General features: G+C 37.9%; 1 protein-coding gene and 1 long non-coding RNA gene across 3 annotated transcripts in view; one reads left to right on the top strand and one right to left on the bottom strand.

Annotated features, from left to right (window-relative positions):
* SPIDR (scaffold protein involved in DNA repair) overlaps nucleotides 1-19,068 on the bottom strand; it is a 757,458-nt gene that overhangs the window by 708,479 nt on the left and 29,911 nt on the right. The window contains exon 1 of one of the 2 annotated variants that reach the window (XM_077166722.1): nucleotides 17,659-17,869. The exons of the other annotated variant lie outside the window; for it this stretch is intronic. Within the exon in view, the coding sequence (XP_077022837.1) occupies nucleotides 17,659-17,691 (33 nt within the window). The 5' untranslated portion in view covers nucleotides 17,692-17,869. Of the gene's footprint in view, nucleotides 1-17,658; nucleotides 17,870-19,068 lie in introns of those variants that run through there. 2 annotated transcript variants of the gene reach the window in all.
* The window catches only part of LOC143688604 (uncharacterized), a 130,689-nt gene continuing 129,108 nt past the window's right edge, over nucleotides 17,488-19,068 (top strand). Inside the window, exon 1 of the long non-coding RNA XR_013178167.1 lies at nucleotides 17,488-18,046. This is a non-coding gene — a long non-coding RNA (uncharacterized LOC143688604). The remainder of the gene's footprint in view (nucleotides 18,047-19,068) is intronic.

Below are 19,068 nucleotides of genomic sequence, written 5' to 3'. Positions count from 1 at the left end.
TTTTAGGTGAGGAAAAAAAAATGCATCTTTTATTCTTTTCTATTTAGAAATTAGGTATGGTTTAAGATGATGTGTATAGCTGCCAAGTTGACAATGGGTGGACTGTCATGGTCAGGTTCATGTTTCAACTTGGCCAGATGGAGGTACCTGCTTATCCGGTTGGGCAAGTGCTGGCCTGTCTGTTGCTATGAGGACATTTCATAGAATTAAATCATGATCACGTCAGCTGCATTCACAGCTGATTCCATTTGTAATCAGCCAAGGGGCTTGTCTTCTGGAATGAGTGACATTTAATCTAATCAGTGGAAGACTTTTTAGGAGGATTCAGAAGGGACAGTTGCTCTTCTCTTCCTGCTTCAGATGGTGAGCCTCTCCTGTGCAGTCTATCCAGAACCTCCATCGGAGTCTTCGGCTTCACAGCGTGCCCTGCGGATTTTGGACTCTACATTCCCACGGTTACGTGAGACACTTTTATAAATTTTATATTTCCTGTTGATTCTGTTTCTCCAGAGAACCATAACTAATACATATACAAATATATATAGATCTTGACAACGTCTTTCTCCTTCCTTTCCCCAGAAAACTTATTCAGATATTTGTCCACACAAGTATCTTATTCATTCTTCTGTTCACTGCATGTTTATTTCCTTCCCAACATCAAATCTTTACTCTCTGTTACTGTATTTCTCCTCACTTACATATTTTGCAAACTGGTCCAAAATAAGGGAGAGCTTACAGAAGTACTGTTAAAAGAGAAATTTCTTTTAGAAATGTTGGTAAAATTGTGAATAGAACTGAGTAAGTACGTTTCTCTACTTTCTGCAAAGAAACTAGCAGTTGGGTAGGGAATTCTACTTTTCTCAGGCCACAGGTTTTATTTAAAAAAAAATTTTTTTAATATAAGAATGTTTATAGCAGCTTTATTTGTTATAACCCCAAAGTGGAAACAACTCAAAAGTCCATATGGTATATCCATACAATGGAATACTACTCAACATAAAAAGGAATGAACTCTTGATGACATATGACAACACAGATAAATCTCAAGAAAATTACGGTGAATAAAAGGAGCCCCACAAATTATATCTACTATATGATCTCATTTATATAAAACTGTAGAAAATTCCAAAAAATCTCAATGCCAAACAACAGATCAATGGTTGTTTGGGGCTTGACCAGGGGTGGGAGTAGGGAGTGGGAGGAGAAGTTACAGAGGGGTACAAAGAAACTTTTGATAGTGGTAGATACAGTCACTATCCTGATTGTGGTGATGATTTTAAAGCTACATACATATGTGAAAACGTATCTATCTGTATACTTCGAATAAGTATATCTCACTATATGTCAATTATACTTGAATAAACTGTTCAAAGAAAATAAATGTACCAAAAAACCTTAAAATTATTAGACATTTATCTGATAGAATATTTTAATGAACTACTAAAATGCTCTCAAAGAACTTCTAATGACATGGAAAAATGCTTATGGTATATAATTGAGTGAAAGTGGCCAAATACCTAACCTTATTCAGGATTACCTCAATTACATAGAAAAGTTTATAGATACAGAAAAATTTCTGGTTAGAAACATCTGTATTAATAACAGTTTTCTTTTACATAATGGAATTATGGGTGATTTAAATTTTCTTCATATGCTTTTCCCAAGGTTTTCTTTATTGTTGCTGTTGTGTTTTATTATCATTTTTGCTTTACCTGAGCTTGCAATGTCCTTATAAGCAGGAAATTAAAAAACAAGTGAAGGGATAAGAATTTGATTACTTGTCCTGAAGTGATTACAACCCTTGTACCACAAAACCCTGACGGACCAAGGAAGGACCCTAGGAATTCATACAGGGCTAAAGTATCTTCTGTAGTTTTAATAATATATTTCACATTCATATGTACTACTGTTTTTCAAATACTCATAGATACACTGAAATTCAACATTCTTGAATCTATAGAACACATCTAATTGTCACAACAGATACTAAAAGCATAATCATTCACACAGAAGTTTTTAAAAATTCATTCCTTTATACTTAGTGACCGTAGGCTACTTTAACTGGTATTTCTTCTGTTACCATACTAATATGCAGGAAATACCAAGTTCCATTACATACTCCTATTTTTTTGCTATGACTTTTCATTATATTCTAAACCACCCTTTTTCTAAGCTATTGCCATCTCTGTGCTTTATGCTTTCTTACACTGTTCTCAGAATAAATTTAAAATTATAAAGGTAAATTAAATAATCAAGTACCAAAGGGCAAATATGCTCTCTACCCAGAGGGCTTTGGAAAGCTATTTCAATTAAACCTTGAGGCTTTTGCAAATCATGGTTAAGACTGGTAGAACTTTGATATCTAGTTAAATGTGGCATTACTAGTTTGTGATTGATCTTGGGGAAAACATAAATGTTGAAGTTTCTACAACTTCATGAGTTTCTACAATTCTTCATAATAACCATCTCAGAAATTAAAGTCAACAAATAATTTTCATTATAAAGTACAATACAAAAAGCAAAGCTATTAGTAATAATACACTACTAGTTGTTCAAAGGTAATTGGGTCTACCTCAAAGAATTATTCTCTAATTTTTGTCTGCCAAATTCACTTTCAGTATCCACTGCCTTTCTTGCTAGTGATTTCATTTTCTTTCACAGTGGTTATGGTTTCCTTCATCAAAGTCATATTTGACATTTGTTTCATACATTCATCATCACGATTATAAACTGTACACTCCAACTCTTCTATCCTCTGTTCAAGTAAGCCTTCTCATGCTGTCTCCTGGGCAATCTTTAGCCTTTCTCTCAGACTATCTCATTCTGTGATCATTCTTCTTAAATCAGGGAAACTGATTGAATAGTACAGTTCCCTGTACTTTCTTTCCATCTCCACTCACCGGAGGTTAGCATACACTTTTGTTGATTTAAGAGACTTGCAGTTTTTCATCATTTCTCTTCGAAGTCGGCAATTTCTTCCTGTGTCTGTTCATAAAGAAGAAAGGTCTTGTCTCTCTCAGATGTTAAGAACCTTCGCATTACCCTGAATTTCTGCCAAATGACGCTTATATCTTTCCAGCATGCATTTAAATTCTTCACGATCTCTTGTGGTCTTTAAAAGCTGTATGTCACAATTTGCACCCCAAGAGAATGGAGAAATGGAGATGGGCATCTTGGACTTTTAGATCTACTTCTGATCATCTTTCTCAAATTTTGAGCTTCACTTTGTAGTAATCTCTGTTTGCTTCTAAAGCCTTGACAAAGGAATCAAGTCTGGAAAGAGATTTATTTTGTGCTTTTTCAGTCTCTAAGATTATAGATCTAAGCCTTTTTATTGTATCCTCCAATACTATTATATTATTTTGCTGGCAAATGAGTTCAATCTTTGCTTCTTCGAGTTCCTTGTCAGCAGTATCCATCTCTATTTGCTCTGCTAGTTGGTCAATTTTAATCAATTCTTTACAAAGATGCTCATTATGACTGGTTAACTGTCTATGTGACTGCTTACCATCTCTTTACTATTCAAGAGTTTCCTAACATATTCTTCCAAGCCATGATTTGTCTGTTTGAGATCTTCAGTGTAACTAAGCTAAATATCAAATCAATCAAGTATTTGCTAATGTGGAAGACCACAGCTTTCTTTCCCAGTCAACCAATAACCCATCAATAAATGAAGAAAAGGGCAGAGCCTTTTTTATCACCAAGGTATCCAAATATCTCACTACTGCTAGTTAAAGGTGAAGTCCAGGCTCTTCACTTCGTCTCCAATAATACCTGGAGATGGCGGGATTCCTTCCTACTGCTAGGCAGAATGGGGAGTATGGGCTTCCCACTATGCCTCCACTGATACCATCCTAACTGTAATTTCAATGTATCAATGAATCTATCTTGGTTTCTTACTTCTTGTTCTAGTTGGAGATTATTCTGGTATTTTTCAGCTTCAGACACTGGAGCCCCTAAACCAAAATCTTGTTCTTTGGCGGTAACCTGAGGGGGACTCATCCTCCTCCCCAGTGCCCTCACTCTGCTTCCATCCCAGGCCATAGGTTTTTAAAGTTACAGAATATAATCCAGAGCCACACAAATTGGACAGGTTTTCTTAAAAAATAACTTTTAAAGAAATTGTTCAATGTATATTTAGATCACAGAATTTTCTCCCTCATACTTACTGTCTTAACAAACAAAAGAAAAACAACCAACCATGATCCCACTATTCACTCATACTATAAATATTAACTTAGTAAAAACTTATGTACCAGACACTGGGCTACCAACTTAACACAACAATTTTAATATTTTCCTGTTGCATCCTAGTCATCTGATTATGTGCATTTTTCATAGTGGTAATCTTAAAATAGACAATTGCATTCTAAAGTTTTTAGGATGATGGAAAGTTTCTGAAGCTCCTGAGATTCTACTCTTTATGAGAAAGGAAACTAAAGCCTTTAAATGTATCAGAAGCCAAAAGGAAATTTTATTTATATGAAGAATTCATAGTCTGCCTCTGATTTTACCAGGTAAAGGAAAATATCTATCAGAAATATTTTCAAGTTACTAATGTAATTCTAATGCTAATGCACTAAATTTCTAAAACTTCCTGCTTCGGCTGGCGAGCCTCTCCTGTGGAGTTCGTCCAGACCCTTCATCGGAATCGTCAGTTTCACAACCTGCCCTGCGGATTTTGGACTCTGTGTTCCTGTGGTCATGTGAGACACTTTTATAAATTTTATATTTTGTGAGTGTTTCCTGTTGATTCTGTTTCTCTAGAGAACCCTAACTAATACACAAACCACAATGGACAGTTGCTCATTGTTACTAAAAAGTATGAGTAGTAGTTAGAAGCTAATCAGCATTTTACATCAAATCGTGTCAAAAGGCAGTAATACTCAGGGTGTTATTAAACATCAATATACTATTCAGCCATAAAAAAAAAAAAGGACTGATACTAGGACTATATAAACTTCAGAGCAAGTTAACAAGGTATCTGAAAACAACCTAATGACTCACTTCATAGTCTTCCTTTCCTACATTTCTCTCTCCACCTCTTTCATCCTATTTCTTATGTGATTTCACTTGCATAAGTAAATTCATAGAGCCAGATAGATTACCAGGGTCTGGGAGCAAGGGGGGAGAATAGGAGTTAATGTTTAATGGGTATAGGGTTTCTATCTGAAGTGATGAAATATTTTTATGGGGGTGATGATAGCACAATATTGTGAATGCAACAAATATTACTGATCTTGAGATAAGAGATCTTGTGTAGTATACAGACATACCTCATTTTATTGCACTTTGCAGGTATTGCATTTTTAACAAATGGAAGGTTTGTGGCAACCCTGGGTCAAGCATGTCTATTAGTGTCATTTTTCCAATAGCATGTGCTCACTTTATGTCCGTATCATATTTGGTAATTCTTGCAATGTTTCAAACTTTTCATTATTATTATATCTGTTATGGTAATGTGTGACCTGTGATCATTGATGTTACTATTACAATTGTTTGGGTGCACCATGAATTGCAACCTTAATCGATAAATGATGTGTGTTCTGACTGCTCTACTAACTGGCCATTCCCCTGTCTCTCTCCCTCTCTTCAGGCCTTCCTATTCCCTGACACACAACAATACTGAAATTAGAACAATTACTAACCCTACAATGGTCTTTAGGTATTCAAGTGAAAAGAAGAGTCACACCTCTCACTTTAAGTCAACAGCTAGACATGATTGAACTTAGCAAGGAAGGCATTTCGAAAGCTGAGACAGGCAGAAAAGTTAGGCCTCTTATATCAAAGAGTTAGCCAAGTTGTGAATCCAAAGGCAAAGTTCTTGAAGAAAATTCAAAGTGCTACTCCAGTGAACATACTCAAATGGTAAGAATGCATTTATTCTAAGGTAAGAATGCCTTATTGCTGATAAGGAGAAAGTTTTAGTGGTGTGAACAGATCAAACCAGCCACAACATTCTCCAAAGCAAGACCTTAACTCTATTCAATTCTATGAAAGTTGAGAGGTGAGCAAGCTGCAGGGATTGGTTCAAGAGGCTTAAGTTGTCTCCATAGCATAAAAGTGCAAGGTGAAGGCAGCAAGTGCTGATGTAGAAGCTGCAACAAATTATCCTAGCAAGTTAGCTAGAAGATCTAGCTAAGACAACTGATGAAAGTGGCCGCCCTAAACAACAGATTTTTCAATATAAATGAAACAGCCTTCTAATGGAAGAAGAGGCCATCTAGAACTTTTACAGCTAGAAAGGAGAAGTCAGTGCCAGGGCTTCAAAGCTTCAAAGGACAGACTGACTCTCTTGTTAGGGGCTAATGCAGCTGGTGACTTTAAGTTGAGGCCAACACTCATTTACCATTCCAAAAATCCTAGGGACCTTCAGCATAATGCTAAATCTACTGCTTAAGTTCTACAAATGGAACAATAAAGCCTGGATGGCAGCACATCTGTCTGAAACATGGTTTACTGAATATTTCAAGCCCACTGTTGAGATTAGTACTGAGGGAAAAAAAAAAAGATTCTTTTCAAAATTTTACTGCATATTAACGATGGACCCAGTTACCCAAGAGCTCTGAGGGAGATGTACAAGATGAATGTTTCCATGCCTACTAATACATCCCTTCTACACCCCTTGGGCCAAGGAGTAATTTCAACCTTTCAAATCTTACTAAGAAATGCATTTTGTAAGGCTACCACTGCCATAGACAGTGATTCTTCTGATGGATCTGCGCAAAGTAAATTGAAAACCTTCTGGAAAGGACTCACTATTCTAGATGCCATTAAAAACATTTGTGATTCATGGGAGGAAGTCAAAATATCAACATTCATTGGAGTTTGAAAGAAGTTGATTCCAACCCTCATGGATTTCTCTGACAGATTCAAGACTTCAGTGGAGGAAGTAAACTGCAGATGTGGTACAAACAATAAGAGAACTTACACAACTAGCAGTGGAACCTGAAGATGTGACTGAATTGCTGCAATAGCAAAAAACTTAAGGAATGAGGAGTAGATTCGTATGGGTGAACAAAGAACTGGTTTCTTGATATGGAATCTACTCCTAGTGAAGATGTTGTGAACACTGTTGAAATATAACAAAGGAGTTAGAATATTACATAAACCTAGAAGATAAAGCAGAAACAGGATCTGAGAAGACTGACTCCAATTTGGAAAGTAGTTCTGTAAGTAAAATGCTATCAAACAACATCACAAGCTACAGAGAAACCTTTTGCGAAAGGAAGAGTTGATCAGCATGGCAAACTTGCTTTTTGTCTTATTTTTAAGAACTGTCACAGCCATTCTCAACCTTCAGGAACCACCACCCTGATATGTCAGCAGCCAACAGCACTTAGGCAAGATCCTCCACTAGCAAAAAGATTATGACTCAATGACAGTTCAAAAGATGGTAAGCATTTTTCTTTAGCAATAAAGTATTTTTTAATTAAGGTATGTACATTGATTTTTTAAACCTAATGCTATTGCACACTAAAATAACTATAAAATAGTGTAAACATAACTTTTATATGCACTGGGAAACCAAAAAATTTTAAAAAGTAAAAAAAGCATTTGACAAAAGTCAACACCCTTCCATGGTAAAAATTCTCAACACATTAGAAATAGAAGAGTACATCCTCAATCTGATAAGGAATATCTATAAAAAGCCCTCAGTGAACATCATCATTAATGATCAACATTGAATGCCTTCTCCTTATGATCAGAAACATTACAAGAATGTTTGCTTTTGCTGCTACTATTCAAACAATGTAGTGAAGATTCTAGCTAGGATAATTAGGCAAGCAAAAGAAATAAAAGCATCCAGAATGGAAGGGAAGAAACAAAACTACTTCTATCCACAGATGGCAATGAAATTTCCATGAACACCGTAAGAAACCTACAGAACTAATAAATGAATTTAGTAAAGATTCAAGACACACCTCAACATTTAAAAATCAACTGTACTTACATGTACTAGTAAAGACCAATCCAAAAACAAAACTTCAAAAATTCATTCTTAGTAACATCAAAAAGAATACTATACAAAGGAACAAGTTTAACCAAGAAGGCAAAAAAACTACACTGAAAATTGAAAAACGAAAAAAAATAAACAAAATATAAATAAACGAAGACATCCCATGTCCATGAATTAACAAGCGTAATATTGTTAGGATGGCAATACTCTCCAAATTAACATACAAATTCAACCTGTTCCCTATCAAAATCCCAACTGACTTTTTTTGTAGAAATTGACAAGTTGATCTTAAAATTCATAATGGAAATGCAAGAAACTCTGAGTAGCGAAACAATCTTGAAACAGAAACAAGTTAGAGACTCACACTTAATTTCAAAATACAATACTAGCCTATAATAATTAAAAGTGTATGGTACTAGAATGGGGACAGACATATAGAACAAAGGAACAGACTTGACAGTACAAAAATAAATCCTTAAATTTAACATCAATTGATTTTCAAAAAAAAGTGCCAAGTCCATTTAATGGGGATAGAATAGTTATCTCAACAAATGTCTATGGGACAACTGGATATTCAGAAGCAAAAGAACCAAGGTAGAGTCATATCTTATACAAAAATTAATTCCAAATGGACTTCTTACATTTAGCTAAATGTAAGAGCTAAAACCATAAAAAGTCTGAGAGAAAACATAATAAAAAATTTCTGTAACTTCAGGTTAGGCAATGATTTTAAGATATGACAGCAAAAGTGTAGCAAGAAAAGAAAAAAAGATTGTACTTCATCAAAATTGAAAACTTTTGTTCATCAAAAGGTCACTAACAAGAAAGTGCAAAGACAACCCACAAAATGGGAGAAAATATTTGCAAAACACATTTCTGGTAAGAGACTCGTATATGGAATTTATAAAGAACTTTTACAACTTTGCAATAAAAAGACAAATAACCCAATTGTTAAATGGGCAAATGATTGAATAGACATTTCTCCAAAGATATACAAATGGCCAAAAGGAATAAGTTGATGAAAAGATACTCAACATCATTAACCATTAGGGATCAAACCCACAATGACAGAACACTTTACACCCACCAGGATAGTTAAAATAAAAGATAAGCTATGACAAGCGTTAGTAAAAATGTAGATGAATTGGAACCCTTGTTCATTGTTGGTGAGGCCAAACTGGTGCAAAAACATTCAAATCAGTTTAGCAGTTACTCAAAATTTAAACATGACCAAGCAATTCTACTTCTAGGTATATATTCAAGATGTAAAAATTATGTGAGACAAACTTTGTACCAGAATTTTCAAAGCAACATTATTTGTAATAGTCATAAAGTGGGAATAACTTATATGTCCATCAACTTATGAATGGATAAACAAAACACAGCATATCCATACAGTAGAATATTATTCAGCCTTTAAAAAGAATGAAATACTTACACCAGCTACAACATTATGCTGTTAGAGAAGCCAGTCACAAAAGACCATATTACATGATTCCATTTATATAAAATGTCTAGAATAGCAAATCCTTATACACAGAAAGAAGTAGTGGTTTCAAGAGGCTGGGAAGGAGGGAAGTATGGGGAGTGTCTGCTAATGGATATGGAGTTTATTTTGGGAGTATTAAAAATGTTCAATAATTACACAGTAGTGATGTTTGTAAAACTACGAATATACTAAAAAAATCATTGACTTTTCACTTTAAAAGGTGAATTTTATTATTTGTGAAAGTGATCATTTGTACATTGCTGGTAGGACTTTAAAATGGCACAGCCACTCTAGAAACAGTTTGGAAGTGTCTTATAAAACTAAACATCCAGTTACCATACGATTCAGTAATCACACTCTTGGGTATTTATCTCAAAAAAATGAAAACTTATGTTCCCATATAAACCTGTACACAAATATTCATAAAACTTTATTTGTAATAACCAAAAACAGGAACAGACCAGATGACTTTCAACAGGGGAAATGTTAAACCAAAATGTGGTTCATCCTTACCATGGAATACTAGCAGCAATAAAAATAAATGATTTATTCATAAATACAACTTGAATCAGTCTTCAGCATATGATGCTGACTGAATAAAAGACCAATCACAAAAGCTTACATACTGTTTGATTCCTTTTACATAACATTTTTGAAACGACAAAAAATAGCAAACAGATTAGTGGTTGCCAAACGTTAGGGATGGGGCCGGGAAAGAGGGGGATTGGTTGGTCATAAAAGAGATCATTGTGGTGATGGAATTCTTGACTGTAGTGGTGGATACACAAACCTACATACATGAAGCAACTGTACAGAACTACATACATACACATACATAAATCTGGAGAAATTTGAGTAAGATAATTGGATTTATTACTGTTAACATATGGTTGTGATATTACACTCTAGTTTTGCAAAATGTTACCATGGGGGATATTGGTTAGGTTGCATGATGTTCTAGTTTGCTAGCTGCCAGAATGCCATATACCAGAAACAGAACAGCTTTTAAAAAGAGGAGTTTAATAAGTTGCTAGTTTACAATTCTAAGACCAAGAAAATGTCCCAATTCAAATAAGTCTATAGAAATGTCCAATCAAAGGCATCCATGGAAAGATACCTTGGTTCAAGAAGGCCGATGAAGTTCAGGGTTTCTCTCTCAAGTGAGAAGGCACATGGTGAACATAGTGAGGTCTTCCCTCTCGGCTGGACGGGCACATGGGGAACACAGCGTCATCTGTTAGCTTTCTCTCCTGGCTTCCCGTTTCATGAACTCCCCAGGAGGTGTTTTTCTTTTTCATCTCCAAAGGTCGCTGGCTGGTGGACTCTGCTTCGTGGTGCTGTAGCATTCTCTGCTCTCTCCGAATCTCCCTTTTTCTCCAAAATGTTTCCTCTTTTATAGGAGTCCAATAAACTTATCAAGAACCAATCCAGTTTAACAATTGCTCTTGATTGAGTCACATCTCCAGGGAGATGATCTAATTACAGATTCAAACATACAGTACTGAATAGGGATTAGAAGAAACGGCTGCCTTTACAGAATGGGATTAGGATTAAAACATAGCTTTTCTAGGGTATGTACATCTTTTCAAACCAGCACACATGAGCTCTCAGTATACTATTCTTTACAACTATATGTGAATCTATCTTTATCTTTAAAAAAAAAAAGTGATTGCTTCTTAGGAACAGGACTACAGTGGGAAGGACTAGATTAAGGGACTAGTGGTTGTCAGATAAGTTTTTTGTACTATTTCATCTCATCCATTAACATACATTATTTTGACTAGAAAATACTTTTTCCCCTTAAGTGAGATAACATATATTAAGTACTTGACATACAGAAAGTCTTCAGTAAATCTAAGTTCTCTATTCCTTCCCTTTTAAGGATAAGACTACTTCTGGGTTAAGACGTCTAATTCTGAAAATGTGAACCATCCGTAAATTACCCAAAAAAATTTCCAAGATAACTAAGAAAAAAATCTCTCACCATCAGTGAACAACTTTTAAACTAAGCCCATTTCCTGTACTTTAAGAAGCTGAAAAAGCAATTCAGGAAAATTGAGAGGCAAAGTACCAGAGGATGTACAATATCTTTGTCATATATAAATAATATCTTTCCTTTTCATGGTGATTTATTGTTATGAAATAACTCTATTTCATTATCACTTTTATTGACTGCTTATATTCTCAGTACATCATTTCATGCATTTTCATCACAACCATGAAATATAGGTATTAACTCCGCAATATAAGTATTATTATCCTCATTTTACAGACAGAGAAATTATAGCTTACAGATATTATGCATATTGTCCTAGTCAGACAGTTAATAAAGCAGTGTGTCAAGATTTGCCCCCATGGGGCAAATTAAACCTCCCCAAGTTGAATTCTTGATATTCTCACAAGCAATGTGGACAACCAAAGCTATAGGCTGAGCCCCCAGTCTTGGGGTTTGTTTATATGAAACTTAACCCCACAAAGGATAGGTCAAGCCTATCTAAAATTAGGCCTAAGAGTCACCCCCCAAGAGAACCTCTTTTGTTATTCAGATGTGGCCTCTCTCTCTAGCCAACACAACAAGCAAACTCACCACCCTCCCTGTCTACCTGGGACATGACTCCAAGGGATGTGGACCTTTCTGGCAATGTGGGACATAAATCCTAGAATGAGGTGAGACTCAGCATCAAGGGATTGCGAAAACCTTCTCAACCAAAAGGGGAGAGAGTGAAATGAGACAAAGTATCAACAGCTGAGAGATTCCAGAGTCCAGAGGTTATCCTGGAGTTCATTCTTCCGCATTAAGTAGATATCACCTTGACTGACATTCAAGATGTAATGGAGAGGCTGGAGGGAACTGCCTGAAAATGTAGAGCTGTGTTCCTGTAGCCATGTTTCTTGATGATGACTGTATAATGCTATAGCTTTCACAATGTGACTGTGTGACTGTGAAAACCTTGTGCCTGATGCTCCTTTTATCTACCTTGTCAACAGATGAGTAGAACATATGGAATAAAAATAAATAATGGGGGAACAAATGTTAAATTTAGTTTGAAATGCTAGTGATCAGTGAAAGGGAGGGGTAAGGGGTATGGTACGTATAATTTTTTTTTCTTTTTTTTTTTTCTGGTTTCATTTTTTCTTTTTCTGTTGTCTTCTTTCTTTTTCCAAATTGATGCAAATGTTCTAAGAAATGATCATGATGATGAATATGCAACTATGTGGTGATACTGTGAATTACTGATTATATATGTAGAACGTAATGATCATATTGTGCTTCTTGATTGTCATATTTTTTTAATTTAAAAATTAATTTAAAAAATTAAAAAAAAAAGACTTGCCCCCATGTCTGTCTAAATCCAGAAATGAAAATTCTAGCCACTGATTCTCCATTTACCCACTTTAACACAAGCGCCTATAATAAGAATCATGTATACTTTCCATATACAAACACCACCAGTTTTCTTATTGGGATCTAAATATCTGTGCACTCACTGAGACTTTTAAATATCAAGCCCAATCACTTTATCAGTCACTAGTCCCACTAATCACACTGTTTACCCTGCCATTTGGCATTCTATGACAACTACTCTACTATCACCTTTCAAGAACTGAGACTTCTACTCAACTTCTACCAGTCACCAACCCACGGATTATTGTAAAAAGAGTCAAAACTGAGAGTAACCCCCTTCATATTTTCTTAATATATGTCCTTGGTCACTGTTACTGAACACTTTTATTCATATTCCCTACTCTGATACACACAGTTAAATACACACATTCCTATATACAACTGCACACATACATACAAGTTCCATATCCACACTTCTCTTTACATTCCATCTGTCTCAGCTCAAAGTCTCACATCCTCTCCAAGATTAAAATCAGCCACTGTATAACTCAGTCAATCTCCCATCTATTGAACTCTTCTTCCCTACAGTCTCCAAGGAAAGATGTTCCTTTTCTCTGGAACAGAATCCAGTCCTTCCAGGATGATAAAAGGCCCTTATCCTCTACCAATGGCCCCTTTGCTTCTGCTTCAAATAAGCAAAATATTTCCCTTTCTTGAAGAACACTTCTCTTTTGAACCTGTAGCCTTCAATTCAAACGGACATAAACTCTGAATTCAATTGATACTTACTATGTTTGCCCTTATGCAAGAGGCACGGAAATAAAATGTTTTGATGATTGTGATAGATTCAATCATATCCCCCACAAATATATTTTCAAAAGCTAACCCCAGGTCCTTTGAGTGTAGACTCATTTGTGAATAGGATCTTTGACGTTCCTATTTGGGCAATACCAAATTGTCTTTCAGGCTTTTATTGGCTTTAATCCAAAATGGCTGAAGTCCTTATAAGCAGAGGAAATCTGGACAGTTAGTAAAAGCCAGAGGAAACAGAAGACAGATTGTCACGTGATGGAGGCAGAGAATGGATCGTCAGCAGAATGCTACAGACTTTAGAGAAAGCCTCATCCTGCTGACATCTTGATTTTGGACTTCTAGCCTCTGAAACTTGAGACAGTAAATTCCTGTTGTTTAAGTCAAACAGTTCTGTGTCGTCTTAGCAGTCCTGATAAACCAAGAATGACATATACCCAAAGGTTTAGAGAAAAGAATGTGTCACTAGGAAGATGTAATCTTCCCTTTTTTCTCTGTTTCATGATCTTGCCAAGGCAGTTTTACCTGCAGTGGGAAAAGAGTAGAGAGAAGGGGAGAAAGCAACTGTATTTTAGTCTGAGGAGGCAAAAAGGAACTGTGAGAGTGAGGAGGAGCTGGAAATCTCAAAGGGCAAGCAGCTGAGACAGAAAGATAGTATTTAAATGCTCACTCTGGATTACTTAGCCAGGAAAGGAAGAATAAAGGCACAAAGGGAGAAAAGAATCAGAGCATATTAGGGGGACAAAAAGGCAGAAGCTTCCTATGGAGTAAAGAGGAAAGAGCCAAGATGCTTCCACCCTTTGAGCAAATAACTGTCTTAATTTCTTCTTGGAGCTTAAATTTCACATATCTGGATATACTTAACATAATTTCTCACAGTCTCAATTTCTGAGTCACTACCGATGCTCCCCTCCTCAGTATACAAATTCAGTCCTGGATCTCATCTTCCTTTCATATCCGTCAACTCAGTCCTTTCCATACTACTCCCAATTCTACCACTTGAGTCAATGACCACATCAACTTTCATCTTAAAAGTTCAGAAAGATCTACATGGCTTGTCCAGAATTACAAAATCAGTTGTTGCAGAGCTCAGGCTAGTACCCAGGTTTCGGACTTGTCCCATGCTTCTTCACATTTAGAATATTTACAAATTTAAACTTATTCTCCTTTCACATATTCATCAGATATTTAGTACTTATCTAATATACACAAGGGATTATGGCAGGAGCACTGTGGGGTTAAGACAACATAATCCCTAATTTTACAATGTCTACAGAATAAGGGAATGTGGTCATTGATACAAATAAACTACTGGAAGACATGAAATTATAAGACTGATATACAAAGTTCCAAAGACCACAGAAAAGTATTTATACCTGGGATGATCAGGGTGAAAATGGGATTTGAGGTGGGCCTTGAAGGATAAGTAGGGTTTCATGAGCAAAAGTGAGATAAATGACATTATTCCAAACTAAGAACAACATGGGCAAACACTAAGGGGCAAGAAAGGACAGCGAAAATAATAAATAGATTTGGTTACCTAAAGGACAAATAATGGACAAAACTATAAAGTTAGGGGATAAAACATGGCCATATTACGGAACTTTTAATTAACAGGCTACAAGAGCCCAAACAAAAGCAAGGTCTGGGGCTGATTACCTGGATCAAATCCTGGCTTCTTCACTATTTAATCTTGGGCAAATTGCTTAGCCTCTGTACTGTGTCTCAGTTTCCTCATTCATAAAATAAGACTAATCTTCCTACCTCATAGGACTGTTTAAACAATGAGTTAATACATATAAAGCACTCAGCACAGAGTAATTCCTAAATAATTATGATGACATCAATTGGAATAAATATTAAAGCACAGGAATGCCATATAATGAAGTGGTGCTGTAGACAAAGTCACCTATGAAGATGCAACGGGAGAAAGCCAGCCAAGCATGAAGTACTCTGAGTCTGATCAATGTAGGGTGTTAGGGTAGAAATGAAAAAAAAGTTTGTGCACCAAGACTATCATGGCAGTCAGCCTCCAAGATGGCTTTCTATTATCCTCACCTTCTGGCTGGCATTCATACTCTCTATAGTCCCCTCCTACGCTATATCAGGTTAGTCAGTGTGAACAATAAAATAAGGCAGAAGTGATATAATGTCACCTCCAAGATTAACTGGGGCCTCATCCTGGTTACTGCCTCTCTCTTTTGACACCAGCTGCCATGCTGTATGCTGCCCTAGCAAGAATTTGAGACTGGCCATTAAAGAGCATGTGGGTTAGGTTGAAAGGGGACTCACCAGACCCAACTGACCCTTTATTTGACTATAATCCTGAAGGAGACTGACCTAGAACCACACAGCCATGCCACTCCCACATTCCTGACCCTCAGAAACTGTATGAGGTAAACATTTGTCTTAAACTCCTTCAGTTTTGAGGCGATTTGTTACATAGCAACAAATAACTAGAACATAACTACTGAAAAGAAAAATTGATAAAGTCTTAAAAACTCGCAGAATGAAGAGGGAAGAAGTGAATATCAAGCCAAAAACACCAAGATTTCTAAGCCACGAGCAACTGTTAGGGCCTAGTAGATTAAGGGCGAGAGAATAATGATTTTCTGATACACTGAATTTAAAATTGTGGTCAGGGGACCAGTCAGGAATGAAATACAGATCTGTAAGTCACCTACAACGCAGTGACAACTGACATCATACAACAAAGGTCAAAATTTAGAACATGACAAGATAATAAAGAGATACAGATGAGCAGGGACAAGACACAAAGAGAATCAGCACAGTAACATCAAGGATGCTCCAAAAAAAATAAAAGCAGGTAGTTTACATGTCAAATGCTGCAGTGACCAAGATTACACATATTGGATATGTAGTTTCAAGGAGTTAGGAAACTATAGTTCTTATGTCGTTTCCCCACATTTTACTATTTCTGAAATCAAGATGTCTCTCACAATTGATAGGAATGTTTGACATGGGGTATTTTTTTACTCCCTCCTTACAAAATTGACAGCCTGACTAACAGGGTTATTTCAGAAGCCAGGAAACATAGTAGTGATAAGGAAGTGGAAATCAGTATATGTGAACTATTCTGTAGACTATTTTCCCAGGATTTTGAGTAAAATGAGAATCAGTCAAGGACAGAGGTACTGTTTTCTTTTTTATTATTTTCTTCCCGCGGGATGGGGGGGTGGGGGTGCCCGGGAATCAAGATCGTCTTATTTAGTTTTAACATGATGAGATAAGCATATTTGGAAGGACCTCAGAAGGAGTTTTAAAGATTGAGGGCAGTCTCTAGAACACAATTAATAGGACAAAAGGATGTACTCACGAATACAGGTGCAATCATTTAATTATCGTTCATGCAACGTTTAACATCTACTCTGGCTAGTCACTGTGGTACGCGCTGGTATACATGCAGAGGAAGGACTGGTTAGCTTCAGACTCTCCCACGGAGGCAAGAAGAAAATAAATCAGAGAGACTTTAAGGTAGAAAGGAAAGTATGACAACAGCAATAACTGGGGGAAATGGCACAGCCATTCCAAAGATCTACTGTATCGCGGCGTGTCATATGACAAAATCAAGACGAGACAACGAAAAGAACCGCCAAACATCTGTCTCACACACTAATTCCAGGCTCAACTCCTAGTCGCCAGCTTTCTCTCCACATCTTCAGGCGGGATCGCCTCTCCGCCTTCCGCATCCATCTCGACGGCTACATCCGCTACCGCGTGGCAGGTGAAGGGCTGGGGCCGCACAACTGGGCAGAAGCCCGACTTCTGGAGTGGGACCCCACGACGCCAGCTCCGGCCGCGCCGGCAGACAGCACCCACAGCGGCCTGGTCCGGGCTCCAAAGCCCCCGCCCCCGGCCCCACCCCGGCCGTGCAGGCCAGTCACAGAGACCACCCCGTCGCCCTAGCGCCCGAGCCCGCCGACCCAGAGGGCACGGAGAGGTGACCGCAGACACGCCGGATCGCGAGCGCTCGCCGGGAACATGGCGGCAAGAGTGAGCCAGGCGAAACGGCGACTCCCGCCCACAGCGTACCTTTGGGCCGCGAACACGGCCGCCGCGAGGCATCTCCACACGTACCGCCTCCTCAGGGCCCTGGAAGACCGCGCAGTCAGCTCGGCCACGCCCCACTGCGCCGCTTTCCCAACTAGTCCCGCCGCACTGCTCACTGCGATTGGCTGGTATTCAGACGAGGGGCGGGGCTTCTCATGGCGCCAAGGGACCGCGCACAGCTAACCCCGCCCTGCCGCACCGTGCCGCCTCGCGCAACAAAGACTGGACGCGCAGGCGCGGGCCGCGGTGTCCTCCTGAGCTGGCAGTCTGCGGCCGCTGGACTCCACGTCACGGGCCGGGAGACTGCGGGTCTTAAACACGGAAGGCACGCAACAGCTGAGCTTGAATACAAATAAAATGAAAATTTCAGGTAGGCTACGAAATCAATAATTAAGGAGCGGTCACTTCAGGAGTGATTATAACTGGTAGTAACCGCAAAACGAAGGAAAGTTTTAAAGGCAAGTAGACCATTGCTGACACTGTCAACGCTTGAACCACAGAGAGTATGTTCTCGCTTAGGGTTCTTGCATGTGCCTCTGCTCCCTCAGCCTTCCTGCGGTATCTGTCAGACTCAGTTTTGTGTCTGCAGATCGCCTCTGCGTGCCACCCCTGCGGCGGCCCCTTCCACCACCACCTTTTCTTCTCCGCTTGGATGTATGAGAGGCTCTTCAAAATTTTCCCAAACTTGGTCTATCTCAGTAGGTGACGCCATGTAGTAGAAACTGGGGGATTTTTGTGAACACTTTTGTCTCTCCTATCAAGACAAAAGTATACCGCCTCCCGTGTGTAGCTCTTACCTGTTCTCTCTCCACTGCCACCACTGTATTGCAGCCCAATAATTTATTTTTCCCAGACTAAGTAGTCTCCTAACTGGTATCCCCAAATCCATTCTTGCCTTCCCTCACCTGATGTTCCAGCGATGATGTTTACTATCTCAATATTGGCCTTCTTTTCCAAGGTCCTCAAGACTCAGGACCTATTCATTGCTATTCCATTTTTACCCTTCCACTGCCTCCAATTCCTATCTACCTATCACACCTAAAATTGACTTCCTTAGTTTCCCTGAACAACCACTGACCCTATGCTCCTTTGAAGATGTTATGTGAATCATAAACTGATCATTATAATTATTTGTTTACTATCTGATTCCACCAAGGTAATGTGGAACAGTACCATTTCTGTCTTCTTCACATTTATTTCCCCAGCACTCACCGAAGTATCTTCCATATACAAAGCACTCAAATATTTGCTGCAAATGAAGGAAATGAATGAACTATTAACTATTAAACAGAAATAACTTGCTCAAGGTTGCCCTACTAGTAAGTATTCAGAGTTAGAATCCATGTGTAACAGCAACATCCATACTTCTCCACCATACCAATCATCACCTAA

The sequence above is a fragment of the Tamandua tetradactyla genome, chromosome 6, assembly GCF_023851605.1.
Source record: "Tamandua tetradactyla isolate mTamTet1 chromosome 6, mTamTet1.pri, whole genome shotgun sequence".
NCBI lineage: Eukaryota > Metazoa > Chordata > Mammalia > Pilosa > Myrmecophagidae > Tamandua > Tamandua tetradactyla.
The sequence above is the reverse complement of the archived record's forward strand: the minus strand, read 5'-3'. Positions and strand labels throughout refer to the sequence as shown.